The 27,981-nt window shown below is 42.6% G+C and overlaps 2 protein-coding genes across 7 annotated transcripts; both read left to right on the plus strand.

The window, feature by feature from the left end:
* Positions 1-707: 707 nt before the first annotated feature.
* Positions 708-27,921, plus strand: LOC112308379 (olfactory receptor-like protein OLF3). Of its 6 annotated transcripts, none has more exons than XM_053927273.1 (3): positions 708-895; positions 24,038-24,080; positions 24,342-27,921. In XM_053927273.1, exon 3 carries the CDS (start codon positions 24,367-24,369, stop codon positions 25,318-25,320), a length of 954 nt encoding a protein of 317 aa, XP_053783248.1. In that variant the 5' UTR covers positions 708-895; positions 24,038-24,080; positions 24,342-24,366; the 3' UTR covers positions 25,321-27,921. The 6 variants fall into 6 exon arrangements, with proteins under 6 accessions (XP_053783248.1, XP_053783249.1, XP_053783247.1 ...); XM_053927270.1 differs by lacking the exons at positions 708-895; positions 24,038-24,080 and adding exons at positions 19,833-20,075; positions 20,824-21,792; XM_053927271.1 differs by lacking the exons at positions 708-895; positions 24,038-24,080 and adding exons at positions 20,259-20,336; positions 20,824-21,792.
* LOC128781252 (olfactory receptor-like protein OLF3) lies at positions 5,214-8,899 on the plus strand. The gene is made up of 2 exons (XM_053927275.1): positions 5,214-5,371; positions 7,921-8,899. Exon 2 carries the CDS (start codon positions 7,946-7,948, stop codon positions 8,897-8,899), a length of 954 nt encoding a protein of 317 aa, XP_053783250.1. The 5' UTR covers positions 5,214-5,371; positions 7,921-7,945.
* Positions 27,922-27,981: the final 60 nt, after the last annotated feature.

Raw genomic sequence — 27,981 nt, forward strand, 5'->3', positions numbered from 1 at the left:
CATCTTTTCTGTCTATTCTCAGGCGCAGAGTGTGTGGGGTGTGTGAATTGTGCAGCCATGGTTTGGGCTTTGTTGTGGCTGTGGTTATCCTCAGTGCACCAACCAATTCCATTTCCTCCAGCATCACCTGTTCCCGCTGTGGGGTGATCAGTCGGGGGAGGGTTTTCCCAACATCACTGTTCCTCCCTTAGTTTCCAGCTCCCCCTGTGGGACTGCATGTCAGAGAGTGTGTCTTCCCATATGCCGCCTCTCTGCCAGGGCTAACTGCTGTTCCTTGTTCCTCAGGTCCTGCTCGGTGGATGGTGAGGGCTTGTTCTGTGTTGTCCTGCTTCTGTCTTAGTCTTAGGCAGACCCTTTCTCCCTGTATCTCAGGCAGGGTTGGGGCTTTGTGATCTTGGTGTTCCACAGTGTGAGCAGATGCATCATGGTCTCAGCAGAGTAGTCTCCTGCCCAGTGGAAATCCCAGGGCTGGAGTGCGTGTGTATGTGTGTGTGTGTGTGTTTTCCATTCTCTTCCTCAGTACTGAGTCCTCATCTGTCTCTGAGGGAAACAGTGTATGCTGCCCTTCCCCAGTGGCTTCAGGCTCTTGTTCCATAAGGGAGGTGTACTTGGTGGTGGGAGCATGCCTGCTGCTTATTGCAGAGGCTGGGGCTGCTCTTGCTAGACCTGCGCCATGGAGGAGGCTGGGTCTGATTGTCCACCTTTCCCCAGATGTTCTTCTGAAGACCCTGCCAAGCCTGGAAAGACGTCTTAAGAACCGATGGGCACTTGTTTCTTTCTTGTGGCTCTTAGTTGCTGCATACCCGTAGCTCCCACCAACTGAGCCTTTGGCAATTTGATAAAACAATTGTGGGCTTGTATGATGGCACTGTACTTCTCCCACCTTCTGGGCCAGGTAAGGCAAGGCTCACCCTCATGTCTCTCTTCATGTACTTATCTTTATTAGGGGTTTCTTCTAGTTGGTTTACCTGTAACCTCAGCTCTCTATTCAAGAATAATTATGGTTTGATGATTTTATAGAATTAACATGGAGGCAATATTCTTTCCAACTTTCTGACCGAAATGGATTCCAGAGGAAGCCAAATTACTTTTTTAAGGTCTGTTAACAGACAAAGTCAAAGGAGGTCTCTTGGTGCTGATTGTCAACTAAGTGCTTTAAGTTTCAAATACTGCTGATAGGCCAAGGTATTTTACGTGAGACAAACCACTTTTCTGGAAGTAGTTTATCCAAATTATTTGCATAGTGCTTATAACAGAATGATTTGTCCCGTATACTTTGTTTTATTATTTTTGCAAACCCATGCCTACACGTTGATAGTATGTATTAGAATGTCTGTCACAAAGCCTTCCTGAAGGAACATTGAATTTCCAGGTGGACACGAATGAGATGACCTCCCTGGGCAGAAGAGAGAGCATTTCCTGTTTGGGGAGCAGCAGGGATGACATGACAGGTGGGACTCACATGGGAGGGAAGTGGGGAAAAACTGAGAGAGTGGGAGACTTTGAAACTCTTCACTCTGAGTTCGTAGAGGTTGGACAGTAAAGTCCTTGGACTTCAGAGCAGGTCTTTGGCAGTGGGTCACGGTACAATAGTGGGTGGTGATGCAAGATTAACAGGACAGTGTTCCACAGAGTGAATTGCTGTAGTAGTTTTCAAATTTTATTCTATCAGATACACCTGAAAGTCTCCCAAGAATATGGTTTGCTGGGCCCTGTATGTGTAATTTCTGACAGTAAGTCTGGGTAGGATGGAGTCTATCATGCTTTGAAAGGCACTTAGGAACAAAATGCTAAAGTAATAGAAATCGGCAGTATTAAAAATGGAAAGGAAGGGTCACTGTGGCATGTTTCTCAGTGAGAGTTGATATGACTTGTTGAACGATAGAGGTTGAATGAGAATAAGGGTTTCCCATGGTCCTGAGCAGGGGTAAGCAGAGTGCTGTGGAGTTCTTGTTAAAAGCTTGGAATTTGGGCATTTACCCCTGTTGTCCACCGAGGAGAGGTGAAAAACCGTAGTGATGCGAACTAGGGGATACTGTGGCTAAAGCCCTCATAGGCGTGACTTTTCTCAGCCTTCCTCAGAGAAAACATACAACCAGTGCTGTGAATTCTCTGTGAGTTCATAAATTCAAGTGGGGAATGAGAAACAGCTCCACTTCCTATTTCCCGGGCTATCACAGAAGCTTTGTCAGAGTCACAGAGTGCGGTGATATCGGAGGCCATGGTACCACGATGAGAGAAGTCAGTGGATAAGCAGAAGGACAAAGCCTTGGGTGCGTATAGAAGATTGGGTAGATAATTAATGGACATCAGGAATGTACACGGGTTACCATGTGCGTGAGGGCGGGAATGTACAGATGGGTCGATGAGCATATGAGCAAAGGTGTGAGTATCGAGATGGTAATAGACAGTTGGGTAGATGAGTAGGTGCGTAAGTGGTAGTCCTGAGAGATCCTGGTATTCTACTTGGATAAATGGATAAATGATTCACTTAAACGGTGCATGAGCATGAATGCTGTATCAGAGAATGGTAATATTACTATTTTCTATCAAGATTGCATTGACTCTATTCATAAATATGAAAGATATGGAGAGGTAGAGAAATTAACCCTTCTGTGTTGAGGACTTCAGATGACTCCCCTCTTACCCGCCCTTTTGTGCCTTATAAACCAAAACATTCTCTTCATCTCCTTTTTCGATTTTATTTGGAGTCTTATATCTTTCTATACAATGAGTCATGCTAACAACTTGAATAGCACTGTGAGAGGTGCCCCTAGGTGTCCTTCTCTCCTTGCAGTGCTCACAGTAGCCCCGCAGTCTCTGCCCATATCTCAGGGAACTGAAGCACAAAGCTCTTATTTCAGAAGGACAGATGAGCCCACACTCTGGAGCCTAAGGGGACAGTTGGGGGTTTTCTTACCAGGTCTGGATGATGGCCTCGTTACTGCTCTCGGGAGGCAAATGAGTGCTGAAAGCCAGGTTGGGACTATTGGAGGTCTGTATCCTACAAGCTGAGAGATCAGGCCTCCCTGACTTTCTACAGAGATCTGAGCCTTCAGCTATAGGTTGAGGAGGATGGAGAATAACTTAGTGAGGGAGAAGAGGGGCATGGGAGAGAAGGTGGAGAGGATGAACCATCCCAAGGAGAAGCTGGGCATCACCAAGGCTCTGCCCTTGAGAATTGGGAGTGGTGACAGGAGTTAACACTCTGACGCACAGAGCTCCTGGGGGGATCTGTGAACCCATATGGCTAATTCAGCCACTGCTCCATCTCATTAGGGCTGTGTCTGAGCCAACTGTGGGGCCCTTGTGAACTTGCTCCCAGCAGAGGCCCTCACCATGTCAGCTAGTCTGAAGAGTGAGTTCTCAGCCCAGGAGTCAAGGAGCCTGGGAGACAACATCTCTGTGGCCTTTCACTTTGTTGGAGGGCAGCACTCTTCAAATCCACCTTAAACCCAGATTGATGTAGACAAGTCCATTTGCCAGGCACCAACTGATGTCTGAGAGCTCCAAAGAGGCCTATCCCAAAAGGGTGGATGTAAACAGAGGTTTCCAGAGGGGCAGAAATAGAACTGGTCTGATTTGTTAGGCCCTGTGGATCCGAGACATGAAGCACGAATGTTGAAGTTTTCTCACCCTAAATACTACAGTCAAGGTAGTAAAGTACTTCTGCTTTCCAGAAGGTGGAGGATCATTTTGTCCTGTAGGATTCTCAATTCCAAACTTCAGTCCTGGCAGAGAGAAAGAGTGAAATGAGCGGAACTGGGTGGGCGGTGGGAAGCAAATCTTTTATAATTGGAGTTCCTATAGATGAATTTTGCAATTTAGGGGGAATATACTTAGAAACCTATCTACAAAATATTCAGTTAGCTGTTGATATTTCTGAACATCTAGTAGAATTATATTATTTTTCCAGGTAAGATAAATTTTCAATCAGTTTAAAGTATCTTTTCCATTATTTGCCTAAGAGCATGTATAGGTAGTGTTTGGGTTTTTCTCTTAATGATAGAAATTTGAAATATAAAAGGACTAAATGGACTATTTAGTTTTATAGACACTGAGGATGTGAACTGAGACTAGAATTGAGGTCCTCTGACCCTCATTTCTGGGTTGGTTCCTCTAGAAAGGGCTACAGGGATTGCACGGTGGAGACATGGTAGCCTCGGGGAATTATACTGCAGAAGAATACCCTAATCTCCTTGCCTGCAGGGGATAAGAGACACAAAGAAGGCAAGCATTTACAGAATAAAGCCATGATCAAACATGTCACAAAAGGTGAATTGCACATATTTGAGAAAGTGGGTCTCAATAATTAGGCTCAGTGTATGTGAAAAATCAGACAATAAAATCCACATATGAAGTAGAAAATAATACCTCAAATGAAAACCTAATTTCCCTCTCAGGATATAAAACCATTTTGAAACATCACCTACCCAAGTGGTACTGGGGTTTGTGTTTCCGAACATTAAGATGAGGCAGATATTCCTGCCCACGAGGCATTCAGTGCAGACAACATCCAAGTACTTGGCCACAGATCAGGTGAGTCTTTCCCTAAATAAAAGTGTCTTGACAACTCAGCTGTGTCAAGGTTGGTTCTGGGTTATTTGTTCAGCGTGAAGGAAAACAGAGCTGTATGCGTGGGACCTGCCTCCCTCTGCTCTGAATCTGTGTTCAGGACTTTCGCCCGTCTCTGCGAAGATTGAGGAGGACTCCAATAAGAAGGCCAATGTGATTAAGACTCAACTCAGTGTTGCAAAAGATGATGCACAGACTTTCAGGGCAAATAACACTTCTGGCGTTTTAGCCCTTAGCGGTTGGACAACATCTGTATATGAATGGGACTTAATATGGGTATTAAGCTCATCTTTAATCCTCACTGTTTCAAGTTGGATTTTTGAGGCTGATCTAATAGTTTGTCCATCCATGCACTCTGAATTGGCATGAATAATGAAAGAATTATTGTTCTGAAATACAATAATACTTGAAGGGGAGGAATTCTTCCATAGTGTGCATATGTCCTGAGTCTTTTCAAATCAGTATTTCTCTGTTCCTAATGGGGTAGAAAGGGAGAAGTAATTTATGAAGTCGTCAGCCAATAGAAGTAGAAAATGAAGTTTAAATGTAAAATGTGCTCCTCAGCATGTGTTGACAGATATGGCACTGAATGTTGAAATGGAAAAGGCACTCCCATGTGTCAAGCCCTGGATACTTCCTTCTTGGCAACGTTTAATCTAGTATTTTTGAGTGTTGGTCCACAGTGTAGCACTGGAAACTAAATGCAGTTAAAAACCGATTAAAAATGTGAACAGCAGGATTTGAAGGTGTCTCCAGAGAGCCACAAGTGATGACCCTGTCTGCCTGGCACCAACAGGTGAGAGGTTCCGTCAGTGTTCATTTGATTTTATCTGAGGAACTGTTGACAGGAGAGATCTGGTTTTGAGGAAAACATTGGAGAAAGGCTTATAAAAATGTGTATCTCTAATCACGAATAAGAAAGGCATTGTTTTGTTTTGTCCTTTAAGAGGTAAGAGAGTTAGACACTGACAGTTGTCCCCTTTGTGCTCAGAGACCCTCCACTGACCTGCATATGGGTTTGGAAGGAGAAAAACACCTCTATAATTCCCTGCATCCCTCCCGAGGCCTTTATCTTCTCTGTTCCCTTATTTTGTACTTTGCCAGAAAAGTGAATTTTGTGAATAGGCAGGCATGAAGACATAAGATTGAGTTGGGACTTCTCAAACATACCTTAAAATTTAAACCATTTCTGTTTAATGTTCAAATTGTTATTATAACATGTTAGAGCTACCAAAAAACCCCATTCTTAGTGAAACAAAGGGGAAACTTCATTTTAATGTACATCCCCATGAATTCATACCCTCTTCTCTGCTTTAAACAACAGAGTCCTTAAACATTTGCTTTTCTTTCTGTCTTGTATCAAGTCTTCTTTGCTTTCTTTTGAGTCCATTTACAAAGGGTAAATATTAATAGGAGTAGTCAAAAATATAAAACTAAGAAGAACAAGATACAATTAAAATCCCTTTCCCCGTCTCATCCCACAAAAGGATGAACAAAGCAAAACTGTCAAAAAGACCAAAGGACTGAAAGTCCTCAAAGCATCTCATTTATTCCTAAGCCCACAGATTCACTAAAGGTTGCCTCTGATTCCATTTATGTCTGAATTTGTGGAAAGTATCTGAGAGCAAATCGCATTTGTCACCTTATCTACCCCCAGGCAGAGGCCATGTTGTACTGACACTCCTCCTACTAAGTACTACTAGCAGTAACAAGTCACAAGTACTTTTCTCATAAGTGTTTAACTTCATTTTTATTGTTTACACGATTACAGATGTCCCATTTTCCCCCTCTGCCCACCTGCACCCAGATCTCCCCCCTTCCCTCTGGCCATCTTCACACCATTGTCTGTGTCCATGGGTCAGGCATAGATGTTCTTGCCTAATCCCTTCACCTTCTCTCAACCAGTCCCCTCCTCCCTCATGCCCTCTGACCACGGTCTGTTCTATTGCATCCATGCCTCTGATTCTATTCTGTTCTTTGGTTTGTTTGGTTCATTAGATTCCAGATACAAGTGAGATCAGAAAGTGTTTGTGTTGCCCTGAGTGGCTTATTTCACTTAGCATAATAATCTCCAGCTCAAACCATGCTGTTGCAAAAGGTAAGACTTCCATTGCGTAAACGTATCACAGCTTTTTTATCCACTCATCTACTGATGGGCACTTGGGCTGTTTTCAGATCTTGGCTGCTACAAACACAGGGATGCTCACGTTCTTTCAAATTGGTGTTTCAGGTTTCTTAGTGCCAGGGGTGGGATCTCTGGGTCAAAAGGCAGTTCCCCTTTTTTAATTGTTTGAGGAAACTCCTTACCGTTGGCCACAGTGGCTGCACCAGACTGCATTCCCACCAACAGTGCATTAGGGTTCCCCATTCCCCACATCCTTGCCAGCATTAGTTGTTTATTTGATTTATTGATGGCAGCCATTGGGACCAGTGTGAGGTGACACCTCATCATGGTTTTAATTTGCATCTCTCTGATTAGTGATGTCTTTTCATATGTCTATGGGACCTCTGTATGACCCCTTGGAGAAATAACTATGCAGGCCCTTTGCCTATTTCTTAATTGATTATTTGTCTTCCTGGTGTTGAGTTGTACAAGTTCTTTATATGTTTTGGAGATCAAACCCTTATCCAATGTATCATTGGCAAATATGTTCTACCATGTAGTAGGTTCCCTATTCATTTTGTTGATAGTTTCTTTAGCTGTGCAGAAGCTTTTAATTTAATGTAGTTTTTTTTCATTTTTTCTTTCATTACAAGTGTTTTTGTTATATATTTGAGCTTAAATGTACTTGTGAGTTATAAAATATTGTGCTGTTTCACTTGTACAAGTTTGTCACTAAGCCAGAATCGCGTAACTGTTAAATAAAATCAGATTTCAAAGTTAGGTTCTCTGATTCCAGAACTTGTCACAAGCCCAATCTCTTTCCAATCTCTTCTTTTATAATGGATTTATCCTTTTCATTATGATAGGTCTACTCAATATATTTAAGGCAGCTTTTACACCTTTCCAACAAGGTTTTTCTTCATTGTTTATCATTTTAGCTACCATTGTCATGTACCAGGCTCTGGGCACCTGAAACCTGAGGTAAGCCGGTGAAGAGGGGGAGCCCCTGAAGCTGCACTGTGTGGTCTCCAGGCTGAGCTGGTCTGCCAGAGGCCACGTCATGTCCTTGTCTAGGTGCTGGCCTGTCTCTGATGCGTATCTTGAGACAGCCTGTGCTGATGGCCCACATGTAATCTCACACATGTGGCTGCGGCTGGCCAGTGGTGTACAGTAGGTACTCATAGAAAGTTGTTCTTACTGTCTCTGATTCAGCAGCTTCTGTTCTTTCTGACTCTCTGCAGATTTTCATAATCATCACGTTCTTAAATGGGAACAGACAACCAGACGTGGGTGAGAGAGTTTATTCTCCTCGGCCTGTCTAGGGACTGGGTCACTCAGGTGTCTCTCTTTGTCCTGTTCATGGTCATGTACCTGGTGACAGTGCTGGGGAACTTCCTCATTGTTCTTCTGATCAGACTGGACAGCCGGCTCCACACGCCCATGTACTTCTTTCTCACCAACCTGTCCCTCGTCGACGTGTCTTATGCCACGAGCATCGTCCCCCAGATGCTGGTTCATTTCCTTGCTGAAGAGAAAGTGATCCCGTACGTGAGCTGTGGGGCGCAGTTATTTTTCTCCCTGGGATTGGGTGGGATTGAGTTTGTTCTCCTGGCAGTGATGGCCTATGACCGCTACGTGGCTGTGTGTGACCCCCTGCGGTACTTGGTCATCATGCATGGAGGGCTCTGTACAAGGCTGGCCATCAGCTCCTGGGTCAGTGGCTCTGTCAACTCTCTCATGCATACCACCATCACCTTTCAGCTGCCCATGTGCTCAAATAAGGTCATTGATCACATATCTTGTGAAATCCTAGCTGTGGTCAGACTGGCCTGTGTGGATACCTCCTCCAATGAGATTGCAATCATGGTTTCTAGCATTGTTCTGCTGATGTCCCCATTCTGCCTCGTTCTCTTGTCCTACATCAAGATCATTGCCACCATCCTAAAGATCAGGTCCACAGAGGGCAGAAAGAAAGCCTTCCACACCTGTGCCTCTCACCTCTCAGTGGTGGTCCTGTGCTATGGCATGGCTATTGTCATTTACATCCAACCCCGCTCTGGCCCCTCAGTCCTTCAGGAGAAGTTGATCTCTCTCTTTTATGCCATCTTGACGCCCATGCTGAACCCCATGATTTACAGTCTAAGGAATAAGGAGGTGAAGGGAGCCTGGCAGAAACTCTTAGGACAATTATCTGGACTAATGGCAAAAATGGCAACTTGATGAATCATCTACATCATTTAGAGAGAAGATCTTTGTGTGCTCTCCCACTTAACTTGAGAATGACAGGCATCAACAGCATCACCATGGCAACCAGGAGGCAGAGGATGAGAAGTGAACTGATGATGTGGGTAGGAGGCTGAGTGGTTGGGTTGGGGTGTGAATGTAGAAATACGTTAATGTCCCAGCAGCATGTCCAGTGGAGGTAAGCTTGCTGACCTAGAACTTCACAATCACTCAGTCTCCTTTCCTGACAATAATTGAAAAACATATTAGCATTTGCTGTTTTGATTTGTCATGCTGTTTGCAATCATGGACCTATCATGGATCTTCATTTGGACCTCTGGTGCTTCTTCCTGCACATGTTGTCTGAGGTTATTGTGTTCCCTTTGGGAGCAAAGCACTTCACGTTTTACTCATGTAAAAACATGCGTGGTACATGTAAGCACATCCAGTGAATGTGGGAGTCACTGTTCTGAGGAGGGCGTTGCCATCAAGGCTGACTGAACGCCTCTGTGCTGGACCTAGCTCATGTGGACGTAACGTGTGTGTCTGAGTGTGATGGAAACACAGGAGAAGCTTCCACAGAAGGTCTAGTTTTACACCGACAGGAAGCTAAGTGAAAGTGGTTAGTACACGCGGCTATGACTGGCCAAGGGAAAGGGGTTGCAGGCACTGCTTTAGTAATCCAACTGTTTGAAAGGAATTTTACTGCACACATTAGTGTACCATTTAAACATTTAAGCTGTTCAACTCTAATATCTGTTAATTCTCTTTCCTAGAGTTTAGAATCCAAATAGCACACAAAATATGAGATAATGCATATGCGGAAAATCACATGTTACCTAAGGAAGAAAAGATGCCTGACGCAAAGGCCGTGAAGATAAGACAATCTTCACATGGGTTGGGGATCATGATGGTTCCATCACCTGTGCGGACAGCACCCTCTTGCCTGTCCATGGAGCCCTCCCCCACCATCCCCACTCTCCTCCACACACAGCACAGGGCCTACTCCATCCTGTACATGTCTGAGCTGGAACAGTCAGGGAGTGACGGCCCCTCTGAGAGAAAGCCTGAGTTAAACAAGGTAAAGGAGGGGGGAGGAATAGCTGCACAAGGGAAAGTAAGGAGAAGCAGGACAAAGAGTGTGCCGGCCATCTGCTCCTGCCCTTAATGAAGTCTCAAAGCCCTTTCTTCCCATCATCTCTTCTTGAGGTTGGTTGGTGTGCAGCTCTTCCATTTGGGGACGCATTATCACAGACTCAGCGTGCAAAGCAGTGTTGATATTTCCTATAAACCAGAGCTCTTTTGACACTTTAATTCTACCTAAAATAATCTATCTGGAATTTTACAGTCTAGGCAGATATCCTAATAAATGTCAATGCTAGTGGGCTGTATTTCTGTTGATGTTAATTGAGAAACATTAATGGAGTGTCTGCTGTATATCAGTGACATCAAGTGGTTCTTGAAACACAGCATGATACAATGCTGACAAAGATATGGTCACATTGCCAGGATGACAATGAAGAAGTTAAATGCAGTGTTGTGTCACAGAGAGAGTGAGCCTTTGGGGGTGATTGCAGAAGACTTGTGGTATGAAAGGACCAGAAGAGGTCCAGGTGGAGACCAGGAAAGGTGAGAACAGGTGATGCAGTTAACCTGAGCAAAGGCTGACCTGTGAAAGGTGCTGAGCTGGGAGAGAGTGTGCGAGTTCAGTGATGCCCTGAAGTTGCTCTTGCCAGGCAGAGGAGATGGAGGGAGTAGTGGGGATGAAGCTGGTGGTAGACAGGGGCCATGCCTTGGAGATCATTGAATGACCTTCAGGTTATTTTGAACTTGATCCTGACAGCATTGGGAGCCAGTAAAGATTTTCTGGGCAGAGCATGCCTTGATAAAATTTATATCTTTGAATGATTCTGGCCAATGATTCAGAGGGAGAAAAATGGAGCCAAGGAGGCCAGCTAGGAGGTTGCAGGACAATTACTGAGACAAAGAGGAATCTGGCCTGAACTAGTGGCAGTGGGGAAAGAGAAGTCATGTCATGTGATTTAAGAGACATAATAGAGCGGCCCTGGTTGGGCAGCTCGGTTGGCTGGAGCACAGTCCCAACGCACCAGAGTCGCAGGTTTGATCCTTGGTCAGGGCACATACAAGAATCAACCAATGGGTGTGAAGTAAATGGGACAACAAATCGATGTTTCTCTTTCTCTGTCTTTCCCTTCCCCTCTCTCTCTCAAGTCAATTTTTAAAAAAAGTTTTAAAAAAGGCCTACCAGAGGAACACTTCACTTTCTCCCAGTTCAGAATCCCCATGCGGGTCCAGTTTTCCCTCTAAGGTCATGGTTCTCCCTGGATATTCTAAAACTTGTAAACTGAAAAACTCGGCAGCATAAACACACCCTACTTAAAATGACAGTAGCAAGAGATGAAAATTAGTTAAAAATAAGAATATGCACGTAGCACTTTGAGGAGGAGAATGTGTGAAGATGCTATATGCTCATTTCTGTGACTGGTATGTGTCCACAGTGTGACTTTTCCACCCGACAACTTAGGGGGTTGGCCAAAAACATTCATTCAATTTTTCCAGTAAAATGAAAAGACACATTTTTCATTTTCACCAATAGCTTTATTAAGCAATGTATTCACTGTTTCATTCCACTTCATCCTGCCATCTTTCAGGCTACGTCATGATTTCATCTTTCCAAAACTTTTTATCTTTTTGAGCAAAGAACTGTTCCAGGTTCCTTTTATTGTCTTCCATGGAATTGAATTTTTTTCTATGAAGAGAATGTTGTGAAGACCAAACTAAATGGAAGTCTGAAGGTGCAATGTCTGGTGAATATGGTGGATGAATGGGAACTTCCCAGCTATGCTGTAACAGTTTTGGCCTGGTCATCAAAGAAACGCACAGTCTTGCGTTATCTGCATGGAAGATTACATTTTCTGTTGACTAATTCTGGACGCTTTTCATCACACATGCTGCTTTCTGTGGGCCTAATTGGGAGCTTTACTTGTTGCAATTAATCATTCTGTGTTTGGGGGGCAGCTCGTAGTAGAGGACTTCTTCCAGTCCTCCCATATAAACCACATCACCTTCTTTACATGAAGACCCGCATTTGGTGTGGTGGGTGGTGGCTCATTTTGCTTGCCCCTCAATCTCGTACATTCCACATTGTCAAGTGTCCACTTTTCATCACCCTTCACAATTTAAAAAATATAATACCATTCTTTCATTACATTTCAGTAGAGAATTGCATGTGGAAATGTAGTCAAGAAGGGTTTTTTTTTTTTTGCTTTACTTATGTGGAACCCAAACATCACAGAGATGAACGTCACCACGCTGTTGCAAATGATTTTCAATGCTTGATTTAGATATTTGGAGTATGATGGCTGTCTTCTGTGTGGTATAACATTGATTGTTCTCAAGTAATGTCTTGATTTGATTACTATCAGCTTCAACTGGTCTACCCATCTGTCAAGCATCATCCAGTGAGAAATCTCCAGCACAATTTCCACAAACCACTTTTGCCACATTAGATCAGTCACAGCACCTTCTCTCTTCACTGCACAAATCTTTTTCTTTTTTGTGTTTCAGTTGCATTTTACATTTCATGAAATAATAGAGCATAATATGCCAAAAGTGTTGCTTACTTTCGTCCATCTTTAATATTAATATAGCCACACAAAATGTCACCAATTTGGTAAGGTTTTAAAAAAATTTTATCTTTTTAAGTATTTATCTTTTTATTGTTTTATTGGTTAAGCTATTAGAGTTGTCCCAGTTCTTGTCTTCCCTTTACCCTCCCTCCTCCCTGTACCCCCATCCTCTAGCATTCCCCCCTCCATTAGTTCATGTGCATGGGTTGTACATATAAGTTCGTTGGCTTCTCTATTTCCTATACTATTCCTGTTTTATTTTTTAAAACATATTTTATTGATTATGCTATTACAGTTGTCCCATTTCCCCCCTTTTATTCCCCTCTGCCCTGCACACCCCTTCCCACCCTCATTCCCCCACCTTAGTTCATATTCATGGGTCATACATATAAAGTTTTTGGCTTGTACATTTCCTATACTATTGTTAATCTCCCCCTACCTACCATTCTACTTACCATTTATGCTACTTATTCCCTGTACCTTTCCCCCCATTCCCACCCCCCACTGATAACCCTCCATGTGATCTCCATTTGTGTGATTCTGTTCCTGTTCTAGTTGTTTGCTTTGTTCATTTTTGTTTTTGATTTTTTTTAGGGTCAGTTTTTGATAGTTGTGAGTTTGTTGTCATTTTACTGTTCATATTTTTGATTTTCTTCTTTCTCCTCGATAAGTCCCTTTAACATTTTCATATAATAAGGGCTTGGAGTTGAGGAACTCCTTTTACTTGACCTTATCCGGGAGGCACTTGATCTGCCCTTCCATTCTCAATGATAGCTTTGCTGGGTAGAGTCATCTTGAATGTAGGTTGTTGCCTTTCATGACTTTAATACTTCTTCTCAGCCCCTTCCTGCCTGCAAGGTTTCCTTTGTGAAATCAGCATAGCCTTATGGGTACTCCTTTGTAGGCAACTGTCCTTTTCTCTTGCTGCTTTTAAGATTCCCTCCTTATCATTAATCTTGGGTAATATAATTATGATGTGGTCCACCTTGGGTCCAATTTCTTTGATACTCTCTGAGCTTCCTGGATTTCCTAGAAGTCTATTTCCTTCACCAAATCAGGGGAGTTTTCCTTCATTATTTGTTTAAATAAGTTTTCAATTTCTTGCTCTTCCTCTTCTCCTTCTGGCACTCCTGTGTATCGGATGCTGAAGTGCTTAAAGTCCCAGCATGATTTCTTCTTTTCCAATCCAGATGCCCTTGATTTGTTTCTGTTGCCTAATAAAACTGGCTGGGACCTCTTGTACAGTGTTAATAGAGCTGTGAGGAAGTGCATAGTTGCTTTATTCCTGAAGTTTGGGGGAAAGGATTGAACCTTTCATTAGTAATTATGAGTTTAGCCAAAGGTTTTTCAGACATCATTGACCAGACTGAGGCAGTTCTCTTTTCTTAGTTTGCTTAGTTTTTTATCACGAATGAACGTCAACTTTTGTCAAGTACTCTTTTTACTTAATACTTACTTTCATATACAGTTTTACTTCTTCACTTTGGTTGTGTCAGGAAATATAGTGATTACCTTTTGAATAATTAATTAACCTTGCATTTCAATACCAAACCAAACTTGGTCATGCTATTCTTTGACTCAATAGCTCAGTCTTGTTAAGAATTTTTGTATCTATGTTCGTGAGGGATAGTGCTGTGTGATTTTATTTTCTTACAAGATTCTTGTCTGATTCTAGCATCAGAGCAATCCTGGCCTCAGAAAGAGTTGAAAGGTATCCCTTCCCCTTCTGTTTATGCAACGGTACAAAATTTATGTGCTTTTTCCCTTTGTTTGGTAGAATTTACCATTGACAGTATTTCGTCTTGGAATTTTCCTCATTGAAAAGTTTTGAATGATGAATTTATTTTTTATTTTTAATTTTTTAAACCTTTGTGAGCATGTCTTTATTTGGAAATACGCTTTCATTTCTCTTGGGTTTTGCCTTAATTGGCCAGTGCAGAATTTTAGGTTGACAGCTTTTTTGCTTCAGTACCTTACAGATAACATCTGGCTTCTAAATGTGAGGCAAGTCTGCAGTAGTTCTTATCTTTGTTCCTTCATAGGTAGAAACATGTGTCTCTTTTTCCCCTGTGGTAATTGAAGTTCCAGGATGTGAGGCGGTGAGGAGAGACAGAAAAAATATTTGAAGAATTAATAGCCAAAAACTTTCCAAACTTGCTGTAAACTAAAAACCTACAGTTCCAAGAAGCTTAATAAATCCCAAACACAAAGAAAAATCACACAATGCACATTATAATCAAATTGCTAAAGCCCAATGAAAAAGAGAAAAAAAATTTAAATCATCCAGAGGGGAAAAAAAGATGAATGATGAATTTAATATTTCTACTAGAGTGAGCTTTGGTACTTTGTGTGTTTTAAGGTATTTGTCCATAAGTTGTAACACATATGGCCAATTTTTTAGGGTTGGAACCTTCTTTTAAGTGTTCTTTTAATGTCTGTAGGGTTTATAGACATGTCCTCCTTTTCTCCCTGACAGTGGTGGTTATACGTTTTCTCTCTCTCTCTGTAGGTCAGTCTGGCTAGTGGTTTATTAATTTAACCTTTTAAAAAGCACCAGTGTTTGCTTTTATTGCGTTTTCTCTCTTGGTTTCCTTTTTTACTACTTTACATTTGCCTCTCTCTTTATTTTGTCCCTCCTTCTGCTCATTTGGGTTCAATTTATTCTACTTGTTGTTTTTTAGCTGGAAGTTTAAATGATTGATTTTGGGCTTTTCTTGTTTTCTCATGTGATGATCCAAGTTTCTCTCTAAGCGCTATTGTAGTTGTGTCTCACAAGTTTTGATTTATTTTTATTTACACACAATTAAGATGATGATTCATTCCCCCTCATTCATTTTTCGAATGGTGTAGATGCAATGTTCTGTGTGGTAATATTTCTTTTGCCTGAAGAACTCATATTGACGTTTCTGGTGGTCTAGAGCAGTCGGCAATGAATTCATTCAATTTTCATTTGTCTGTAAAAGTCTTGATTTATTCCTTCATTCTCAAAGATATTTTCCCTGTATACAGAGTTCTCTGTTGGCAGTTCCTCCCAACCTCATCGAGCATTTTAAAATGTCACTCCATGTGTTCTGGCCAGCATTGTTTTTGGACAAAAAATCTAAGTTCTTTTGGATATTTATTTTTGTTTATGTGGTGTCTGTTTCCCTCAGGCTGCCGTCAAGGTTTTCACTTCATTGTTGGCAGTTTGAGTATGATGTGTCTAGTTTTTCCTGTTTGTTTTCAGGGTTTTGTTTATTTTGGCTCAAATTCTTGGATTTCTGTTCTGATCTCGTTCATAATTTTTGTCACCATTATCACTTTCAATATTTTTTCTACTCTCCTTCGAATTTCTTTCTGATACTTTGTAACTGCATGCATGTTAGATTGTATGCTTGTCCCCTGATTGTTTGATATTGTTACTCTCTGCCCTTTTATTGTTGTTATGATGTTTTCATTCTGTGTCAGTTTTGTTAATTTCCGTTGACTCATCTTTATCCTCACTGATTCCTCCTTGGTTCTGTGGACTCTTGTCGTGAGCATCTTTCATTTCTCTTACTGTGTTCTTCCAGTCTAGGATTTCCATTTGATTCTTCCATCTACTTTCCCCTTCTCTACGGAAGTTCCTCATGCATTTGCACAGGACATCCATCTTTTCCACTATAGCTTGTAAGGTATTAATGAGAGTTATTGTAACCCTCTGTGTGATAGTTGCTATACCCAAGTCATCCCTGATTCTGGTTCTGTTAGTAGCTTAGTCCAAGGATAGTATTCATTCTTTCTTTCACTCTGCTCCTTAATTTTGATTGAAATCCAGAAATTCTGTGTGTAGGGTAATAGACAGTGAGATAAACAGTATTATGATTTGCATCTGACTCATCTTTTCTGTCTATTCTCAGGCACAGAGTGTGTGGGGTGTGTGAATTGTGCAGCCATGGTTTGGGCTTTGTTGTGGCTGTGGTTATCCTCAGTGCACCAACCAATTCCATTTCCTCCAGCATCACCTGTTCCCGCTGTGGGGTGATCAGTCGGGGGAGGGTTTTCCCAACATCACTGTTCCTCCCTTAGTTTCCAGCTCCCGCTGTGGGACTGCATGTCAGAGAGTGTGTCTTCCCATACACCGCCTCTCTGCCAGGGCTAACTGCTGTTCCTTGTTCCTCAGGTCCTGCTCGGTGGATGGTGAGGGCTTGTTCTGTGTTGTCCTGCTTCTGTCTCAGTCTTAGGCAGACCCTTTCTCCATGTGTCTCAGGCAGGGTTGGGGCTTTGTGATCTTGGTGTTCCACAGTGTGAGCAGATGCATCATGGTCTCAGCAGAGTAGTCTCCTGCCCAGTGGAAATCCCAGGGCTGGAGTGCGTGTGTATGTGTGTGTGTGTGTGTATGAGTGTTTTCCATTCTCTTCCTCAGTACTGAGTCCTCATCTGTCTCTGAGGGAAACTGTGTATGCTGCCCTTCCCCAGTGGCTTCAGGCTCTTGTTCCATAAGGGAGGTGTACTTGGTGGTGGGAGCATGCCTGCTGCTCATTGCAGAGGCTGGGGCTGCTCTTGCTATACCTGCGCCATGGAGGAGGCTGGGTCTGGCTGTCCACCCTTCCCCAGATGTTCTTCTGAGGACCGCGCCAAGCCTGGAAAGAAGTCTTAAGAACCGATGGGCACTTGTTTCTTTCTTGTGGCTCTTAGCTGCTGCATACCCGTAGCTCCCACCAACTGAGCCTTTGGCAATTTGATAAAACAATTGTTGTGGGCTTGTATGATGGCACTGTACTTCTCCCACCTTCTGGCCCAGGTAAGGCAGGGCTCACCCTCATATCTCTCTTCATGTACTTATCTTTATTAGGGGTTTCTTCTAGTTGGTTTTCCTGCAACCTCAGCTCTCTATTTCAAGAACAATTATGATTTGATGGTTTTATAGAATTAAGATGGAGGCAATATTCTTTCCAACTTTCTGACCGAAATGGATTCCAGAGGAAGCCAAATTACTTTTTTAAGGTCTGTTAACAGACAAAATCAGAGGAGGTCTCTTGGTGCTGATTGTCAACTAAATGCTTTAAGTTTCAAATACTGCTGATAGGCCAAGGTATTTTACGTGAGACAAACCACTTTTCTGGAAGTAGTTTATCCAAATTATTTGCATAGTGCTTATAACAGAATGATTTGTCACATATACTTTGTTTTATTATTTTTGCAAACCCATGCCTACACGTTGATAGTATGTATTAGAATGTCTGTCACAAAGCCTACTTGAAGGAACATTGAATTTCCAGGTGGACACGAATGAGATGACCTCCCTGGGCAGAAGAGAGAGCATTTCCTGTTTGGGGAGCAGCAGGGATGACATGACAGGTGGGACTCACATGGGAGGGAAGTGGGGAAAAACTGAGAGAGTGGGAGACTTTGAAACTCTTCACTCTGAGTTCGTAGAGGTTGGACAGTAAAGTCCTTGGACTTCAGAGCAGGTCTTTGGCAGTGGGTCACGGTACAATAGTGGGTGGTGATGCAAGATTAACAGGACAGTGTTCCACAGAGTGAATTGCTGTAGTAGTTTTCAAATTTTATTCTATCAGATACACCTGAAAGTCTCCCAAGAATATGATTTGCTGGGCCCTGTATGTGTAATTTCTGACAGTAAGTCTGGGTAGGATGGAGTCTATCATGCTTTGAAAGGCACTTAGGAACAAAATGCTAAAGTAATAGAAATCGGCAGTATTAAAAATGGAAAGGAAGGGTCACTGTGGCATGTTTCTCAGTGAGAGTTGATATGACTTGTTGAACGATAGAGGTTGAATGAGAATAAGGGTTTCCCAGGGTTCTGAGCAGGGGTAAGTAGAGTGCTGTGGAGTTCTTGTTAAAAGCTTGGAATTTGGGCATATACCCCTATTGTCCACTGAGGAGAAGAGAAAAGCGGTAGTGATGTGAACTAGGGGATACTGTGGCTAAAGCCCTCATAGGCGTGACTTTTCTCAGCCTTCCTCAGAGAAAACATACAACCAGTGCTGTGAATTCTCTGTGAGTTCATAAATTCAAGTGGGGAATGAGAAACAGCTCCACTTCCTATTTCCCGGGCTATCACAGAAGCTTTGTCAGAGTCACAGAGTGCGGTGATATCGGAGGCCATGGTACCACGATGAGAGAAGTCAGTGGATAAGCAGAAGGACAAAGCCTTGGGTGCGTATAGAAGATTGGGTAGATAATTAATGGACATCAGGAATGTACACGGGTTACCATGTGCGTGAGGGCGGGAATGTACAGATGGGTCGATGAGCATATGAGCAAAGGTGTGAGTATCGAGATGGTAATAGACAGTTGGGTAGATGAGTAGGTGCGTAAGTGGTAGTCCTGAGAGATCCTGGTATTCTACTTGGATAAATGGATAAATGATTCACTTAAACGGTGCATGAGCATGAATGCTGTATCAGAGAATGGTAATATTACTATTTTCTATCAAGATTGCATTGACTCTATTCATAAATATGAAAGATATGGAGAGGTAGAGAAATTAACCCTTCTGTGTTGAGGACTTCAGATGACTCCCCTCTTACCCGCCCTTTTGTGCCTTATAAACCAAAACATTCTCTTCATCTCCTTTTTCGATTTTATTTGGAGTCTTATATCTTTCTATACAATGAGTCATGCTAACAACTTGAATAGCACTGTGAGAGGTGCCCCTAGGTGTCCTTCTCTCCTTGCAGTGCTCACAGTAGCCCCGCAGTCTCTGCCCATATCTCAGGGAACTGAAGCACAAAGCTCTTATTTCAGAAGGACAGATGAGCCCACACTCTGGAGCCTAAGGGGACAGTTGGGGGTTTTCTTACCAGGTCTGGATGATGGCCTCGTTACTGCTCTCGGGAGGCAAATGAGTGCTGAAAGCCAGGTTGGGACTATTGGAGGTCTGTATCCTACAAGCTGAGAGATCAGGCCTCTCTGACTTTCTACAGAGATCTGAGCCTTCAGCTATAGGATGAGCAGGATGGAGAATAACTTAGTGAGGGAGAAGAGGGGCATGAGAGAGAAGGTGGGGAAGATGAACCATCCCAAGGAGAAGCTGGGCATCACCAAGGCTCTGCCCTTGAGAATTGGGAGTGGTGACAGGAATTAACACTCTGACGCACAGAGCTCCTGGGGGGATCTGTGAACCCACATGGCTAATTCAGCCACTGCTCCATCTCATTAGGGCTGTGTCTGAGCCAACTGTGGGGCCCTTGTGAACTTGCTCCCAGCAGAGGCCCTCTCCATGTCAGCTAGTCTGAAGAGTGAGTTCTCAGCCCAGGAGTCAAGGAGACTGGGAGACAACATCTCTGTGGCCTTTCACTTTGTTGGAGGGCAGCACTCTTCAAATCCACCTTAAACCCAGATTGATGTAGACATGTCCATTTGTCAGGCACCAACTGATGTCTGAGAGCTCCAAAGAGGCCTATCCCAAAAGGGTGGATGTAAACAGAGGTTTCCAGAGGGGCAGAAATAGAACTGGTCTGATTTGTTAGGCCCTGTGGATCTGAGACATGAAGCACGAATGTTGAAGTTTTCTCACCCTAAATACTACAGTCAAGGTAGTAAAGTACTTCTGCTTTCCAGAAGGTGGAGGATCATTTTGTCCTGTAGGATTCTCAATTCCAAACTTCAGTCCTGGCAGAGAGAAAGAGTGAAATGAGCGGAACTGGGTGGGCGGTGGGAAGCAAATCTTTTATAATTGGAGTTCCTACAGATGAATTTTGCAATTTAGGGGGAATATACTTAGAAACCTATCTACAAAATATTCAGTTAGCTGTTGATATTTCTGAACATCTAGTAGAATTATATTATTTTTCCAGGTAAGATAAATTTTCAATCAGTTTAAAGTATCTTTTCCATTATTTGCCTAAGAGCATGTATAGGTAGTGTTTGGGTTTTTCTCTTAATGATAGAAATTTGAAATATAAAAGGACTAAATGGACTATTTAGTTTTATAGACACTGAGGACGTGAACTGAGACTAGAATTGAGGTCCTCTGACCCTCATTTCTGGGTTGGTTCCTCTAGAAAGGGCTACAGGGATTGCACAGTGGAGACATGGTAGCCTCGGGGAATTATACTGCAGAAGAATGCCCTAATCTCCTTGCTTGCAGGGGATAAGAGACACAAAGAAGGCAAGCATTTACAGAATAAAGCCATGATCAAACATGTCACAAAAGGTGAATTGCACATATTTGAGAAAGTGGGTCTCAATAATTAGGCTCAGTGTATGTGAAAAATCAGACAATAAAATCCACATATGAAGTAGAAAATAATACCTCAAATGAAAACCTAATTTCCCTCTCAGGATATAAAACCATTTTTGAAACATCACCTACCCAAGTGGTACTGGGGTTTGTGTTTCCGAACATTAAGATGAGGCAGATATTCCTGCCCACGAGGCATTCAGTGCAGACAACATCCAAGTACTTGGCCACAGATCAGGTGAGTCTTTCCCTAAATAAAAGTGTCTTGACAACTCAGCTGTGTCAAGGTTGGTTCTGGGTTATTTGTTCAGCGTGAAGGAAAACAGAGCTGTATGCGTGGGACCTGCCTCCCTCTGCTCTGAATCTGTGTTCAGGACTTTCGCCCGTCTCTGCGAAGATTGAGGAGGACTCCAATAAGAAGGCCAATGTGATTAAGACTCAACTCAGTGTTGCAAAAGATGATGCACAGACTTTCAGGGCAAATAACACTTCTGGCGTTTTAGCCCTTAGTGGTTGGATAACGTCTCTATATGAATGGGACTTAATATGGGTATTAAGCTCATCTTTAATCCTCACTGTTTCAAGTTGGATTTTTGAGGCTGATCTAATAGTTTGTCCATCCATGCACTCTGAATTGGCATGAATAATGAAAGAATTATTGTTCTGAAATACAATAATACTTGAAGGGGAGGAATTCTTCCATAGTGTGCACATGTCCTGAGTCTTTTCTAGTCAGTATTTCTCTGTTCCTAATGGGGTAGAAAGGGAGAAGTAATTTATGAAGTCGTCAGCCAATAGAAGTAGAAAATGAAGTTTAAATGTAAAATGTGCTCCTCAGCATGTGTTGACAGATATGGCACTGAATGTTGAAATGGAAAAGGCACTCCCGTGTGTCAAGCCCTGGATACTTCCTTCTTGGCAACGTTTAATCTAGTATTTTTGAGTGTTGGTCCACAGTGTAGCACTGGAAACTAAATGCAGTTAAAAACCGATTAAAAATGTGAACAGCAGGATTTGAAGGTGTCTCCAGAGAGCCACAAGTGATGACCCTGTCTGCCTGGCACCAACAGGTGAGAGGTTCCGTCAGTGTTCATTTGATTTTATCTGAGGAACTGTTGACAGGAGAGATCTGGTTTTGAGGAAAACATTGGAGAAAGGCTTATAAAAATGTGTATCTCTAATCACGAATAAGAAAGGCATTGTTTTTGTTTTGTCCTTTAAGAGGTAAGAGAGTTAGACACTGACAGTTGTCCCCTTTGTGCTCAGAGACCCTCCACTGACCTGCATATGGGTTTGGAATGAGAAAAACACCTCTATAATTCCCTGCATCCCTCCCGAGGCCTTTATCTTCTCTGTTCCCTTATTTTGTACTTTGCCAGAAAAGTGAATTTTGTGAATAGGCAGGCATGAAGACATAAGATTGAGTTGGGACTTCTCAAACATACCTTAAAATTTAAACCATTTCTGTTTAATGTTCAAATTGTTATTATAACATGTTAGAGCTACCAAAAAACCCCATTCTTAGTGAAACAAAGGGGAAACTTCATTTTAATGTACATCCCCATGAATTCATACCCTCTTCTCTGCTTTAAACAACAGAGTCCTTAAACATTTGCTTTTCTTTCTGTCTTGTATCAAGTCTTCTTTGCTTTCTTTTGAGTCCATTTACAAAGGGTAAATATTAATAGGAGTAGTCAAAAATATAAAACTAAGAAGAACAAGATACAATTAAAATCCCTTTCCCCGTCTCATCCCACAAAAGGATGAACAAAGCAAAACTGTCAAAAAGACCAAAGGACTGAAAGTCCTCAAAGCATCTCATTTATTCCTAAGCCCACAGATTCACTAAAGGTTGCCTCTGATTCCATTTATGTCTGAATTTGTGGAAAGTATCTGAGAGCAAATCGCATTTGTCACCTTATCTACCCCCAGGCAGAGGCCATGTTGTACTGACACTCCTCCTACTAAGTACTACTAGCAGTAACAAGTCACAAGTACTTTTCTCATAAGTGTTTAACTTCATTTTTATTGTTTACACGATTACAGATGTCCCATTTTCCCCCTCTGCCCACCTGCACCCAGATCTCCCCCCTTCCCTCTGGCCATCTTCACACCATTGTCTGTGTCCATGGGTCAGGCATAGATGTTCTTGCCTAATCCCTTCACCTTCTCTCAACCAGTCCCCTCCTCCCTCATGCCCTCTGACCACGGTCTGTTCTATTGCATCCATGCCTCTGATTCTATTCTGTTCTTTGGTTTGTTTGGTTCATTAGATTCCAGATACAAGTGAGATCAGAAAGTGTTTGTGTTGCCCTGAGTGGCTTATTTCACTTAGCATAATAATCTCCAGCTCAAACCATGCTGTTGCAAAAGGTAAGACTTCCATTGCGTAAACGTATCACAGCTTTTTTATCCACTCATCTACTGATGGGCACTTGGGCTGTTTTCAGATCTTGGCTGCTACAAACACAGGGATGCTCACGTTCTTTCAAATTGGTGTTTCAGGTTTCTTAGTGCCAGGGGTGGGATCTCTGGGTCAAAAGGCAGTTCCCCTTTTTTAATTGTTTGAGGAAACTCCTTACCGTTGGCCACAGTGGCTGCACCAGACTGCATTCCCACCAACAGTGCATTAGGGTTCCCCATTCCCCACATCCTTGCCAGCATTAGTTGTTTATTTGATTTATTGATGGCAGCCATTGGGACCAGTGTGAGGTGACACCTCATCATGGTTTTAATTTGCATCTCTCTGATTAGTGATGTCTTTTCATATGTCTATGGGACCTCTGTATGACCCCTTGGAGAAATAACTATGCAGGCCCTTTGCCTATTTCTTAATTGATTATTTGTCTTCCTGGTGTTGAGTTGTACAAGTTCTTTATATGTTTTGGAGATCAAACCCTTATCCAAGTATCATTGGCAAATATGTTCTACCATGTAGTAGGTTCCCTATTCATTTTGTTGATAGTTTCTTTAGCTGTGCAGAAGCTTTTAATTTAATGTAGTTTTTTTTCATTTTTTCTGTCATTACAAGGTTTTTGTTATATATTTCAGCTTAAATGTACTTGTGAGTTATAAAATATTGTGCTGTTTCACTTGTACAAGTTTGTCACTAAACCAGAATCGCAGAATCGTTAAATAAAATCAGCTTTCAAAGTTAGGTTCTCTGATTCCAGAACTTGTCACAAGCCCAATCTCTTTCCAATCTCTTCTTTTATAATGGATTTATCCTTTTCATTACGATAGGTCTAGTTGATATATTTAAGGCAGCTTTTACACCTTTCCAACAAGGTTTTTCTTCATTGTTTATCATTTTAGCTACCATTGTCGTGTACCAGGCTCTGGGCACCTGAAACCTGAGGTAAGCTGGTGAAGAGGGGGAGCTCCTGAAGCTGCACTGTGTGGTCTCCAGGCTGAGCCGGTCTCCCAGAGGCCACGTCATGTCCTTGTCTAGGTGCTGGCCTGTCTCTGATGTGTATCTTGAGACAGCCTGTGCTGATGGCCCACATGTAATCTCACACATGTGGCTGAGGCTGGCCAGTGGTATACAGTAGGTACTCATAGAAAGTTGTTCTTACTGTTCTCTGATTCAGCAGCTTCTGTTCTTTCTGACTCTCTGCAGATTTTCATAATCATCACGTTCTTAAATGGGAACAGACAACGAGACGTGGGTGAGAGAGTTTATTCTCCTCGGCCTGTCCAGGGACTGGGTCACTCAGGTGTCTCTCTTTGTCCTGTTCATGGTCATGTACCTGGTGACAGTGTTGGGGAACTTCCTCATTGTTCTTCTGATCAGACTGGACAGCCGGCTCCACACGCCCATGTACTTCTTTCTCACCAACCTGTCCCTCGTCGACGTGTCTTATGCCACGAGCATCGTCCCCCAGATGCTGGTTCATTTCCTTGCTGAAGAGAAAGTGATCCCGTACGTGAGCTGTGGGGCGCAGTTATTTTTCTCCCTGGGATTGGGTGGGATTGAGTTTGTTCTCCTGGCGGTGATGGCCTATGACCGCTACGTGGCTGTGTGTGACCCCCTGCGGTACTTGGTCATCATGCATGGAGGGCTCTGTACTAGGCTGGCCATCAGCTCCTGGGTCAGTGGCTCTGTCAACTCTCTCATGCAGACTGTCATCACCTTTCAGCTGCCCATGTGCTCAAATAAGGTCATTGATCACATATCCTGTGAACTGCTAGCTGTGGTCAGACTGGCCTGTGTGGACACCTCCTCCAATGAGATTGCAATCATGGTTTCTAGCATTGTTCTGCTGATGTCCCCATTCTGCCTGGTTCTGTTGTCCTACATCAAGATCATCACGGCCATCCTAAAGATCAGGTCCACAGAGGGCAGAAAGAAAGCCTTCCACACCTGTGCCTCTCACCTCTCAGTGGTGGTCCTGTGCTATGGCATGGCTATTGTCACTTACATCCAGCCCCGCTCTTGCCCCTCAGTCCTTCAGGAGAAGCTGATCTCTCTGTTTTATGCCATTTTGACACCCATGCTGAATCCCATGATTTATAGTCTAAGGAATAAGGAGGTGAAGGGGGCTTGGCAGAAACTCTTAGGACAATTATCTGGATTAACGTTGAAACTAGAAACTTGATGAATGATCAGCATCATTTAGAAAGATCTTTGTGTGTTCTCCCAGTTTACTCAGGTAGGACAGGCATCAAATGCATCACCATGGCAACCCATAAGAAGATGATGTAATGTGTGCTGAAGACATGGATAGGAGGCTGAGTGGATGGGTGGGGTGTGAGATATGGGGGGCATTTTTAGGCCCCAGAATCATGTTAAGCACTGCTGTGCTGAAGCTCTCCCTTGCTAAATCTTCATTCACATGGACTGTGAAGAATGAAAAAAAATACTACTTACAGTTTTGACTTGTCACAGTGTTTATTACCATGGATATAGTCATGGGTTTAATTTGCACCACTGGTTCTTGTTCTCCAAATTTTGTACAAGGTTATCATGTTTCTGTTGGGAACACATTGATTTTCATATATGAAAACTCACTTAAAATAATGGGTGGCATATGTAGCCATATCCAGTAGTTGTATAAGTCACTATTCTTAGGAGAATGTTGCTATCAATGTTGATTAAAATGTATTTGTGTAGGACCCAGTACATGTGAACATACCTACTCTGTCTGATAATGGAAACAATTGAGTGGAGAAACATCAACTAATTTACTCTGATAAGTACATAACCAAGGGTCATTTGTACACAATGACATCATTTGGTTAGGCAAATATGAAATTCAGTTACTACTAAATAATGTATGAATAATTTAACAAGAAAGTTACTACATATACACGGGGTCTTATTCAAAGGACAGAACTGTCTAATTTCTGAAAATCCAGTAAAACTGTCTCTGAAACTTTGGAAATGAAATAAGCAATTAAGCAGTGGGGTAAATATACAAAATATCAGAGGCGTAGTTAATCATCAAAGCAATTTCCTTACGGTTTTAATATGGTTTTGGGGTTATCAGGATAGGTCAGTCTGTTGTGTAGGTGTCCACACTGAGAGTGTTGTTGTACCTCCCTCCCCCAGAAGGCCCTACTCAACCTTTGTGAATCTAGTGGGCTGGCATCACCTGTGCCAGCAAAGCTAAAAAAGGTAAAACGGGAAAGACAAGATTAAACAAGGGATAGGTATGGGAGAGAAGAGAAAGAATATGATAGTAGTAGGTCTTCTTACTCTTTTTAAGAAATCTCAAAGGGGACCCTCCCTTCTTCCCTTTGCCTCTTCATTTAGCTGGTTGATTTGATTGATTTGCATTAGGGGGGTTGGGCATCAGAAATTGAAGGGTATCTGGTGGCCCCTATTTTTTCTGTGAAAGGAGATGTAGTGCCCATTGCTCAGAGTCCAGAGGAGGAAATGCAGAAATAAGGGGTCTGAGAATGACAAATGTTAGAAGTCCTCATGAGTTCCAGAAAAAGTGCCCCCTTTAGCTATGTGCACCACTCTCCACAGAAGTATCTCAAGTTCCTTCTTGGTATCTTCAACTGCAAGGCCACAGTGGTCCAATTTTTCCTTTAAAGTGACCAACTTTATCTTTATTCTCAGCCTTTTCTAACGAAGCTACGGACGTTCGTCCACTTTGGTGAAGACACTGCTGTACGCACTGTGGGAGTGTCAAAGCCGCATCTAGGTAGGGCCACTACCTTAGGAAATCGACAGTCTTCCTGCGCAGGGATGGGGACCCCAGTTTTGTGAAGGGCCAGCCAGTAGATATTTTCGGCTCTGCGGGCCATGCAGTCCACATTACAGTCACTCTACTCAGCCCCTGCGTCGCTGAAACAGCCAGAGGCAACGTAGGAAAGAAAGAGTGTGCCTAGCACCAGTCATCTCCATTTGTGGACACGGAAATTTGACTTTTATATCACTTTCACAAGTCATCTAATATTATTCCTCTTTTGATTTTTCCCAACCATTTAAAAACATAAAAAAGCATTCTTTTCTTGTGGGGCATACAAAAACAGATGGTGAGTAAAACAACTTGTGGGGTATAGTATACTACACTATTGTAGGGCAAATAGGGCAAAATGTAAAATTATAACACAGGGTATGTACAGAAAGAACTCAGGGAATTCAAAAGAGGAAGAGTTTGCTTTTTTTTTTTTTCCTGGATGTGGACCAAAGTTTGTGTTGGTGAAGTGTTCTAAGAGAAGCTGCAGTTATTCTCACTCCAGTTTGCATTTCAGAAAGCATCTCGTTTATCATAGTCATTTAGGTTCAATTGCCCAAGATCTGAGGACTCCATGCTAATGGGTGAATCATGCATTGAGCATCTCGACATACGGGTATCAGTACTACTTTGATTATTGTTAACTTGGGCACTCTTACTTTACATTAGAATAGTTTTGATTTTTTAAGTATTTTGATATCTATTATCTCATTTCTTTTGTTTTGATTCACTGCAAGCACTTCCATAACAAAGTGCCATAGACTGGGCGGCTTAAGCACAGAAACTGTATTTTCTCACAATTCTGGAGACTAGACGTCTGAGGTCGAGGTGTGGGCAGAGTTGCTTTCTCCTGAGACTTGTCTCCTTGCCTGGAGACGAGCATCTTCATCTGGTTTTCCCTCTGCACGCCTGTGGTTTAATCTCCTCTTTTAAGGACACCAGTCATGTTGGAATCGGGCCCAACCTAATGACTTCATTTTAACTTAAGTATCTCTGAAGACCATTGATTGGGTCAGGCCCACAACATTCACACATTTAATAAAGATTATTGCTGTGACTGTTATAGCCCTT

Source organism: Desmodus rotundus, chromosome 6 (genome assembly GCF_022682495.2).
Source record: "Desmodus rotundus isolate HL8 chromosome 6, HLdesRot8A.1, whole genome shotgun sequence".
NCBI classification, from domain to species: domain Eukaryota; kingdom Metazoa; phylum Chordata; class Mammalia; order Chiroptera; family Phyllostomidae; genus Desmodus; species Desmodus rotundus.

Coding starts and splice junctions, on each gene's coding strand:
- LOC128781252 (XM_053927275.1), top strand. CDS start 7,946: ATGGGAACAGACAACCAGACGTGGGTGAGAGAGTTTATTCTCCTCGGC.
- LOC112308379 (XM_053927273.1), top strand. CDS start 24,367: ATGGGAACAGACAACGAGACGTGGGTGAGAGAGTTTATTCTCCTCGGC.